The sequence below is a fragment of the Phoxinus phoxinus genome (assembly GCF_949152265.1).
Source record: "Phoxinus phoxinus genome assembly, chromosome: 8".
NCBI lineage: Eukaryota > Metazoa > Chordata > Actinopteri > Cypriniformes > Leuciscidae > Phoxinus > Phoxinus phoxinus.
Window position 1 is genome coordinate 7,714,326 of NC_136883.1, and position 11,737 is coordinate 7,726,062.

Genomic DNA, 11,737 nt, shown 5'->3' on the forward strand with positions numbered 1-11,737 from the left:
TGGTCCACTTTAGACATTCTACTAAAGTACCTTTGCAACTACAAGTCAACTAACTTTCTTTGGAGTAGTAGGCTGTAGTAGACTGTTAGGTTAGGGTTAGTAGAACAAGTCGACATGTAGCCTAGATCAAAGTTACTTAGTAGAATGTCTGTTGGGGACTATCAAAATGAAGTGTTAATAGATACTAGGCAGAGAGTCTACTAATACTCTAATGAGTTAGTTGACGTAGTTACAAAGGTACTTAGTATAGTTAATGTCTAAAGTGGACCATCGAAATAAAGTTTTACCATAATATATATACATAAGTGCATAGTATAAAAAATGAAATGCAGTAAGGCATAGCAATTTATGTTTTTACATTACTTTATCTCATCATAACTTTTTTACGTTATGTGATTCGTCTCCATTTTTTAAAGTCAGTTTAATAGATTTCAAGTTGAAATTACTTGTACAACCAAGTTGATTATACTTTAAATTGAAATAGGTAGGTTTTAAGCTGATATACAGTAGGAGGAAATTTTTTGCAGTACTTTTTATGTGCACTACAAATGCATATTCAATACAATTAAGCACACTTAATTTTACAAAGGTTGACATTTTGTATCTAATGCAATAACATTTAGACATTTTTACTCTAAATAATGTCAAAATACTTTTAGGGGACACTGTATCTTTGTATTGCAGGTTATGTTTAGAACTCTTCTCAAGCTTATAATAAGTTGCAATGCAATGGAAAGGAGTGTGATTGCCTCCCCTCTCTTAATTCCAGCCGATGGCATTGTCCCCATACCTCTCTTATCCTGGGTCAGGCCCTGCTCCACTCAGACACAGATATCTTCCCCTGCCACGTGTCAAACAGCTCGACGCACTCTCCACATCAACACTGTCCCAGCAGACAGCATCGGGCCTTGTGATTTCCATCGTATTTTAAGAAGCACCCACACTTCCATTATGTCAGCGTTCCGAGAGAGTGTCCTTAATAATCTTTCTCTGTTCACGTACAACGCGAAGAAGAAAAGTGAACACTGATGATGCAGGACTTCCAACCACAGAGTGTGCAGTCCAGTCACAGGACGTGGTGGCCGTTTTGATAAATAGTGACAGCCTAAGTGCTCTGAGCTCCATTAGCTTGAGTGAGAGAGATAGCACCATGGCACGGCTACCCAAACAGGATATGGTGTCATGACATGATCTCACATCGCTTTAATTCACAGTTGGGTGAGCTCTAATTAAGGCCTCCATCTGTCACCCGCAATTTGTAAAGTCTTTAGGCAAGTCGCCCTACTTCTCAATTAGATCGGTCCTGGAGGCTTGCTCGTAGCGGTGACGTAGCGGGCTGTTTTTTAAAGACGCGTTTCGTGACAGTCGGGAACACAGGGGTTTGCCTGAGTGCTCAGATAAGATTAAAAGGGTGGAAATGTTTCTGATAGGTGGCATGAAAACATGGAGAGTTCTGTTTCCTGATAAAAATCTCATATCAGTCCTTGGGAGAGAATATGGCACCTGAGAGGACCCTACACATTCAAAATGTGTTTATTTTCTCTGTCAAGTTTCAAATAGCAATTGATCAGTAAAACGTTCCAGCAGAACATGACGCTAACAACACCAGGCGAATGGGTTTGATTCCCAGGGAATGCATGAACTGTTATGCAATCTCAGTTGCTTTTGAATTCAATTGTCTGCATAAATGTAAAAATGTTCATTATTCCAAAGTTGGATTGGATTGGGGTCTGACGTGCAAACGCTGAGGGTGATAAAAATCGTTCTGTCTGGTATGTATTTCCTTCTCAGGCTGGATGGGTATCAGACTCGCTCTGTGCTCTTTCAGACTAAGTGAGGCTTAGTATGCCAAATCCAAATCTGATAACTGCTCAAAATCTAACACCGCGGGTGAAAAGTTTTAAATGCCCACTGTAACCACATCAAACAGGAGGGATTCTAATCTGGCCTGTTTTATTCCGACCAAACGTTTGGCTTGAGAACTGAGCCCGGCCTATGATTAATGAGTCTTGAAATGAAAGAGGCATATGATTTTAAACATATTTGTTATATATTAGTAGGCTATAAATACTTTTTTGACATTCTTTACATTTTAGCTATTTAAGGAAGATTAAAAAACATTTAAGCGGTTCATTTGTTGCCTGTCTATGTTTAAGTGTTGTACATTGTATAGCCACTAGATGGTAATAATAATCTTTTTCTTTTACAGGAATCTCAGGATGTGGGATTTTCCAGTGTAAATAATGATGTTTAATAGAATACTAAGTTTATTGAAATCTGTGACAGATTAGGCCTACTTGTTTTTTATAATTAAAGTCTGGACTTTGTTTTTCTTTCATTAAATTTGGAATGAACTTCTCTCCTTGACAGTAATATCCTGAGGTGTTGAGTATCATATCAGCTATTTTGATAAATTCCTTTGCAGCCTAATTCTCCACTGTTGCCATTGCTTTATTAGGCCATAATATCAGTGCCACATGGAGACATTTTATATCAGCCACGGCTGTTTATGATACTACTAATTCTGTGGTTGAAATCTCATATGCAAGGATTTACATTGGCTATTTAAATATATTTGTAAGGAATGTAAAAGAAAATGTTTAGTTTAAAACAAACAATACCATTGCATTGGACAATTTACATCAAAAATTCATAATGGTGTTTTCCACTAAAATATATTTACACTTATTGTAACTAAAAGTAGGCTAAACGCTTTATAGCCACTTCTAATAATAATAATAAGAAAGAAAGAAAGAAAGAAAGAAAGAAAGAAAGAAAGAAAGAAAGAAAGAAAGAAAGAAAGAAAGAAAGAAAGAAAGAAAGAAAGAAATTCGGAAATGCCTACATTGTTTGAATGAAATATTTAATTAATTGTTTTAGCCTATTTTGGCTCGAACTACGATTGCCATGGTACATTTCTTCAAGGGTAAATCTCCAGATTGAGTGTTTGTGTTTTACTGCGCGCCTTCTATGTTGTATGTGGGCGGAGCCACGATTTACGCAATATATTTTCAGTAGTAAGTAGGTGGAGCACATTCTCGGCGTCATTGGCTTTTCAGAAGTGTGTGGGCGGAACCAGTCGAGGACGTCATGAATACCCCGCCCCCGTATTAAAGCGACACTGAGAGAGGAGAGCGAAAGTTCAGTGTGAGCCACAGAGATGTGAGGAGAACAGAGGAGCTGCAGTCGGACTATACGCTTCACAGAAGTTTGGAGATAACCGAAGACACGGACAGATTTGTTGTTTCTCTTGTTGAGCTCCTCCTGATGCCCTTATTTGTCCCAATAATGACGGTAATGACTGACGTGAAGTATTAGGTGTTTTTTTTAAGTGATTGTGCACGCGCGCTTTTCATATTAACATACGAACTTGGACATTGAGCATCCTTTTTGTATGATATGAAGACTTTGAAACAGGATTTTTCAGAGAAGTTTAATTCAGAGGAATATCTATTTTTCAGCGTTTTATTTGGATGACAAATTAAATATTCATTGAAACACTATTAATATAAGCAGTGTCTATGGAGCTACATAATCACCCATAAATAAATAAAAAAAGAATATTCTTTTGGGACTGTATGTGCCAGGAAAGTTTTTCTTGACTTACAAAAAAAACAAAAGGTGACTGAAAATCCAGCATGGGAGGCTCACCTTTAAAAATTGTGATTTCTCTGTGGTGTCAGCTGGTTATTGCTGCCTACAGTTTAGAGATTGGCTCTTATGACCCAGAGAGAGGAAGACCAGCTAAATGCGAGCCTATCGTCATCCCTATGTGCCAGGGCATCGGGTACAACCTCACTCGGATGCCTAACTTTATGGACCACGAAAATCAGAGGGAGGCTGAGATTAAACTGAATGAATTTGCCCCTCTGGTGGAATATGGCTGTGATGTGCATTTGAGATTTTTCCTCTGCTCTCTTTATGCCCCTATGTGTACTGACCAAGTGTCCACATCCATCCCCGCCTGCCGTCCGATGTGCGAACAGGCACGCCAGAAGTGCTCGCCCATCATGGAGAAGTTTAATTATGCTTGGCCTGATTCTTTGGACTGCTCTAAACTGCCCACCAGAAATGACCCCAACGCTCTGTGCATGGAAGCCCCGGAAAATGACACCAAAACTGAGACTAAGAAAGGAGAGGGCATGTTGCCTGTGCCGTCCAGAACCAGGCAGCCTGGCACTGGAAACGGACGCTCCGGGGGCAGCATAGGAGTTTGTGAAAACCCGGAAAAGTTCCAGTATGTGGAAAAGAGCGAGACGTGCGCTCCACGCTGCTCGTCCGCTGTGGACGTGTTCTGGTCCAGACAGGATAAGGACTTTGCTTTTATTTGGATGGCGGTTTGGTCTACTCTGTGCTTCATATCCACAGCTTTCACAGTCCTAACCTTCCTCCTTGACCCACATCGCTTCCAGTACCCAGAGCGGCCCATCATCTTCCTCTCCATGTGCTACAACGTTTACTCAGTCGCCTTTATCATTCGATCCGTCGCCGGGGCCGAGAACATCGCATGTGACCGTGAGAATGGCGAGTTGTACATCATCCAAGAAGGCCTGGAGAGTACGGGTTGCACCATAGTCTTCCTTATCCTCTACTACTTTGGCATGGCAAGCTCCATCTGGTGGGTCATCCTCACTCTCACTTGGTTCCTGGCGGCTGGTAAGAAATGGGGTCACGAGGCTATTGAGTCGCACAGCAGCTACTTTCACATGGCTGCTTGGGGCATACCTGCCCTGAAGACCATAGTCATCCTCACCATGCGGAAAGTGGCGGGCGACGAGCTCACCGGACTGTGCTATGTGGGCAGTATGGATGTGGGGGCGCTAACAGGCTTCGTCCTCGTGCCTCTGTCCTGTTATCTCATCATTGGGACTTCTTTCATCCTGACCGGCTTCGTGGCGCTTTTCCACATCCGGAAGGTGATGAAGACCGAAGGCACCAACACGGAAAAGCTGGAAAAGCTGATGGTGAAAATCGGCATCTACTCCATCCTGTACACGGTTCCTGCCACCTGCGTCATCATTTGCTACTTCTATGAGCGGCTCAACATGGACTACTGGAAATTCAGAGGGCTCCAAAGCAAGTGCACCACATTCCCGGGTCGGAGGAACGAGGACTGCTCTCTGGAGTCTTCGGTGCCCACCGTGGCCGTGTTCATGCTGAAGATCTTCATGTCGCTGGTGGTGGGCATCACCAGTGGCGTGTGGGTCTGGAGCTCCAAGACACTGCAGACTTGGCAGGGTCTGTGTAGCAGAAAGTTTACAGACAGGAAGCAGTGCAGCGGGAGCTGTAGCACTAGTCACTGCCCCTACAAAGCACCTGCCGTCATACTGCACATGTCCAAGACTGATCCCTACTCGGACTGTCCCACGCATGTATGAGCACAGCGCTGAGACTGTGATGTCCTGTACTGTGTGGACTTTGTGAGAATAAGACATGCAGTGCAGTGAAGCTTCACGGCAAACTAAACAAACTTAAAACCCAACATTGCAGCTAAACAATGGATTAACAGTACTTTCTTAAAGGGAGAATTTTTATTATCCCTTGCTGTAGCAATAAATGAGACAGATATGCACATCCTAATCAGTTCTAAATATCTGCAATTGCTCTCGCACGGAGAAGTGCACAGTGTTCCCGCTTGAAACCGTTCAATGACTTGTTCAAATGTTCAAATGTTTCAGGACACATTATTTATTGTATATATAAATATATTTAATTTTTCTTGTTCCTGGTTTCTCACAAGATGGCATTGATCATTTGTTTAAAAGTGCCTTTTTGAAGAAGATAATAAAAAGTTATATATTTTCAACAGTTGACTGAAGTTTTTTCTCTGAAGCAGGCGTTTCTAGAGTTAACTGCCAACTAAATGTGTTTACTTGTACTTTTGTTTTAGTGTTGCTATACACAAAATGACACTATTATTTCAATATCATTCAAGTACTTGTGCCGGACGGCTGTGTTTGCATCTATTTAGAGGTGGAAGTTAAAGAGAAGCGCCTTGGTGAGACTTTTCACATGGACTGTAACAAGAAAACGCGTCAAAGCAATGCAAATATTTTGATGAAGAAAGCTAGGTTTGCATCTGAAAGGTTGCCCCAGTTCAAATGCAAATCGGTCCTTGAGGGACCCTTTCAGGAGCCTTCAAAAGAGTGGGCAACCCCCGAATAACACAAGGCTATGTGGCTTTGTACGCCCCTGACACGAATAAATCTATGTCACTTTTAAGGGCCTATTGGTCAGAGTTGTGACTAAGCTTGGATCGTGAAGATTAAGCTTGTAGCTAAGGCCTCATTTTTGTTTTTAGCACATTGTTTATGAATCGGGTTCTACTCCATGTTCGCTGTTTTGGCTGTTTGCTCTATTTTCTCTCTTTAATTCCCCTCCATATGACAGACGCAGTCGCTTTGGGCACGCTCTCCTTTGAGCGCGTTTATCAGAACAGAAATCCCTGGTGGTTTTCTCTCCTTCATCCTCAAAGGGAATCGTTGAGCAGAGCGACAGACAGAAGCCTGGATTTCACTGTGCGAACGTTCACATCATCACCCTTAAACGCAGAGGTTGTTCTGGAATTATATTTCATTAATGAGGAGCAGCACATGCACACAAACACATCCAGATTCTCCTATTGTTGTGTGTCGCTTCTCTCTTCCCCCTCCACTCTTTGATGTGAGCCACTCATGCAAATAAAGGCACTTTTCTCCGACGCTTGATCCGGAGCATGTAGGGCTCAGATGGCTGCTTGAATTGTATTTTCTTCACCCTACCTCTGCCCGTTTGTAACTCCAGATCTGGATTTTGATGATTCGTTTGTATGCCAATGCATATTTGTTTCAGCTTGTTTTCTTATTGGAGCCTTTAAATGTGTTTATTGGCTTAAAAACTTAACAGGCTATGCATAATAAGCAAACATATTACATATATATTTTTATGGAACTTAGTGGAACTTCCTAAAATTGCAGTTGTGTCTAAATTATTAATTTTGAAAAAGTCTGGCCCTAAACTGCCCTCGTTCTCCCAAGTAACACCGTGAAGTGTAATTCATTTTACTGAATCAATTTTTTTCTAACAATTCATGTAATTCAAACTGTTCACAAAAACATTGTGATTCATTTGAGTCCCTGCAAAGCACAGATATTATTATTTTTTTGTAAAATATTTAATTAAATGTTGCTGTTCACTGTTTTCAACACAGTTATTGAAAGATTTCACATCATATATATATATATATATTATATTACCCCCTGAGCTCAGTGATTCCTTTGTTTGCTTACAACCAAGGTTTCCCAAAGACACTAAAATTAAGTTCATGGTCCGTTCAGCTGGTCAAGCAAATATAAAGTGTCTCAGCATGTCCATATATATGAAATTTCTTAGAAAAGATCTGAATAAAAACTTTACATTTGTCAGGGCTTGGGGCAAAAAAAATGTGACCGAACTTTTACCTCAGATGTTAAAAACAAAATTATGTACACTTTGCAATATTTTATAATGTTCTATTCAAGCCCTACTAGAATTAATTTTGTGCATTACGTATTTGATTTGATTTCTCAAGTAATAATTGTTCAGTTATTGTTCAATTGTCCAAAAAATGTCCCTGACAATCAATTATAAGTGGCAAATATAGCCCTATAATAATGTCTGACACAGCTGCAATATTTTACAGGCAGTTGCTGACAGGTCTACGTGAGTTATAGAAGCCACATTGTTTTGTTGTTTAAACTGACAGCTGCATGTGTCATTTACCCATCGTCATCACAACAAAGCGACTCCACTGAGAGAGCTTTGGCAAGTGCACACATCCTTTCAGCAACCACTGTTTCAGAGCAGGTCGTTGAGGTCTGCTAGCGTTTTATGACTGAGTGTTTTGGTATTTTTCAGCTCAGGTTGCCTCTCCGGAGGAGTGCTTTACCTCCATCACAATGTCAGTAAACTGCATCGGGTGTGTGTGTGTGTGTGCGCGTGTGTGTGTGTGTGTGTGTGTGTGTGTGTGTGTGTGTGTGTGTGTGTGTGTGTGTGTGTGTGTGTGTGTGTGTGTGTGTGTGTGTGTGTGTGTGTGTGTGTGTGTGTGTGTGTGTGTGTGTGTGTGTGTGTGTGTGTGTGTGTGTGTGTGAAGGCACCAATTAAAATGACTCAGGCCAGTGGCTTATGTCTGAAATGCACCTGCCCAACACAAATGTGAGGTCAACACTGGAGTAAAACATGCATTCACTCACATCCTCTCACTCACTTTCAATGGAAGCTTGTTTCCGCCACAGAACAAGAAATAAAAAAGGAAATTGCTCATTTTTATCTCACAAAAATCTCTTTATCTCTTTTTTATTATTATTGTGAGTAATAAACTGAATTGTGGGGGGTCAGAATTGTGAGATTAAAAAGACCTTTGTGAGACAAATACCTTTTATTTTAAGTTCATATGTCACAATTCTGACTTTCTCACAATTCTGAGTTTATATCTCACAATTATAAGAAGAAAAAAAGTAAAAAATGCGAAACTCAAGTTTATATCTTGTAATTTTGAGTTTTTTCTCATAATTGTGAGATTGCAAGTTATAATGTTCCTGTAAAAAAAAATGTATTGGGACATATTAAGTCGCATTTACCTTTTTTATTCTTTTATTCCTTCCATAACTTCCTCTCTCACAAACCTTAAATACGCTTTCAAGATGTTAAAGCCTATCTGACAGGAATGAAAACGAAGACTTACATAAAACATCTTTCCAAAAGACTTTCAATACACAATTTAGAAAGTTATGTGATCTAGGACCTTTATACAGGCCATTCCACTGAAAAGACTGTAAGTGAGCAAAATCCAAGATGGCGTCTAACCTGACTAAAGTCTACAGTTCACTTTAAAATGTATTTGTTTATATATTTTATTATCTAATGCACCTTTAAAGAGTTAAAGTGTTCAGATACTTTTTAGGCCCACCGCGGGTCGGTTAGCCACACTCTCTTCTGTCCGGCTGAGTGGAGTGTGAGAGACCCTGTCCGGTCATGTGTTTGATTAAAAGAGGATCTTTATGAGGTGTTTACCCACCTCCACCCGAACCCAAGCCATGCTTATCAGTCCACAACCATCCACCCACCCCTCAGGAAAGAAGAAAGAGAGAGAGGGAGAGCAAAGAGAATAAAAGAAGCCCTCATTACACTCATCCACCCCCTCCACCCTCCCCTGCCCTCCAGAGAACTATCCCTTTTCTGCACTGTTTTGATGTGTAAATGAGCGCATTGAAAACCTGCTGGCCTAAAAGAGAAGCTTTCCATGAAAATGCGCCAGTCGCTTCGCAGAGGGGTTCACACATAGCGAGTCTGCCTCGCTCAGCACTGATGCTCCTGTTTTACTAATATGAACGTATACAAACAAGCATGAGTACATTCATGTAAACGAAACATTGGAATGTAGGAAAGTCGCTACTCAACTCATGCATAAGCAAACTGGATATAAACATCAAGGTCAACATGAAACTTTCTTCATGCACAATCCAGGTCTTATTGTAAACAATTCATCAGTGCTACTCACCCAAAAAATTATTGTTCGTTAATGTTCGTTTGTTCGTTTTAAAACATTTATGTATAGTGATATGTCACCAGTGTTATAACTTGCCTATAGGTTGCAGCTAAACTAGCAAGTGTAATAGCGTGACATTTATGATGTTAAAATTAATTTATTTACGACATAGCAATGATGTTATATGTCCGTAAGCTAAAATCAGTGATTAGGCTAGATCTCAAATATATTTTAACACCCAGTCCAGAACTGATTCTTTTTTGTTGCACACACATAGCTGCAGGCATCAGCGAGACGAGTGTGTAGCGTGCAGGTTTTCTTTACAATGTGATTAGCTGTCACCTCACCTGCTGCTACTGATGGTTTACTTACTGATAGTTAACCCAGAAATGACAGGTTTATCATCATACACACCCTCATGACAAACCTGTATGACTGACTTTCTTTTGCAGAACATAAAATAATATATTTTAAAGAATGCTGGTAACCAAACCAGCTGGTGAACAATGAAAGAACATTTCTGGGACATTTCTTAAAAGGGTTAGTTCACCCAAAAATGAAAATTATTTCAATGACTCAGCCTCATGTTGTTCCAACCTCGTAAGACTTTCGTTCATCTTCGGAACACAAATTAAGATCTTTTTTATTAAATCTGAGAACTGTCTCACATTGGCTTCTATTGTAATTGAAACTTGCCGGCCCAGAAAGATAGTAAAAACTAATACCAAATAAGGCCAAATACCGAATCCACTGGTTAAGATTCTGCCGAAAAGCCGAATCCGAAACTGAATACCGAATCCTACTCCCATCCTCAGTCCATTAACACACATCAATGAAGTAAACAACGTCCACAGAAAAGGATTTTTAATTTTATTTTAATTTAACTGCTAAATTTTATTAAAAAACATTGCGTCGATTAGCCTATTCGTGCAGCAAAATCGAGTCGTGTGAAAAGACCTTAACGAGTGGAAACAAGGTGTGGTGTGTGGCCCCTTTAAGAGGTGCGCGCTCCCTGTTGAACTGTCTGCTGTCTGTATTGTATTGTATTGTATAAAAAAGTGTGAGTTGTAAGATGCTAATCGCCTCCGTGAGTCTATCTGGCCTTTGCAATAACTTTAGCTGTGAGCTACCGGTAGCCTATCCCTATTTTTCTTCCTGACACAACGCGTTACACTACGTAAACACCTTCCCGCAATCAACGGCGGCGTGACGTCAACCATTGTAGCGTGCGTATTGCAAGCCTAGGGTTTGGTTCGGTGAAAAAAAAAAATTAGGTTTGGCAGAAACCGAACCGTTAAAAATCCCAATATTCGACCGAATCCTGGATTCGGTGCATCCCTAGTAAAAACATAGTTAAAATAGTCCAAGTGACTACAGTGGCTCAACCTTAAGTTTATCAAGCGACGAGAATACTTTTTGTCCGCAAAAAAAAATATGACTTTATTCAACTCTTCATTTAATTCTGTGTTGGCCTCCGAGTGAATTCACATAGTGTAACAGCGCAGCGCTTCTGGGTTGTACCTCAGAACGTAGGCTCAATAGTGAGCATATGTTCTGACGTACAGCCCAGAACTGTTAGTTAGAGCACACTGTTATACCATAGGGGGCACTATGACATCTTCTGAAAGAGTATTAAATCTCCTGATCAAAACACATGCGAAGAAGATGCAGAAACATGCCATCTCATATGTCTATATGCCTATGTAAAATAACGCGATCATCAACATTAAACAGCATTTAAATCAAAACTGCCTAATGTTACTGAATGAGATGTCGACCCAGGACGAGCTATAGGACTGTGAAAGCATTAGACTCGATGGTCCGAATCTGAGATGTAGTCTTTGACAAACACGTGATTTTCTCAGCTTTTTGCTCAAAATGTTGCTTTTTTTATGAAACTTACCCAGTGTTGATAAATAAATTAAAAAGAATGCATGAAGCTGGTATACAAGGTTTTTTTTTTTTTTTTTTTTTTTTTAAGCATAAAATTTAACCTTTTTTAAGGTCTGTTGGTCTTTTGATAGGCTACTGTTGCATGTTCAGATATTCATGACAAACTATTCTGGGTGCCATGACATTTTTGTGAAAATTATCAAAAACACTGGTGGATGCAGGCAACTTTTTTTTAAACTGCTGGCGGGGAAAGGGTTAAGAATGTTTAGATATTTTGTTCTAGAAAACAGGACAAAAATACTAAGAACCAACTCCAAATACTTCCTCCATTCTGGTGTG

The 11,737-nt window shown here is 40.2% G+C and overlaps 1 protein-coding gene across 1 annotated transcript; it reads left to right on the forward strand.

The window, feature by feature from the left end:
• The first annotated feature begins 3,135 nt into the window (after window positions 1-3,135).
• On the forward strand, window positions 3,136-6,045 carry fzd9b (frizzled class receptor 9b). Its single transcript, XM_079620606.1, has one exon. The coding sequence runs from the start codon at window positions 3,639-3,641 to the stop codon at window positions 5,376-5,378; it is 1,740 nt and encodes a 579-aa protein (XP_079476732.1). The 5' UTR covers window positions 3,136-3,638; the 3' UTR covers window positions 5,379-6,045.
• Window positions 6,046-11,737: the final 5,692 nt, after the last annotated feature.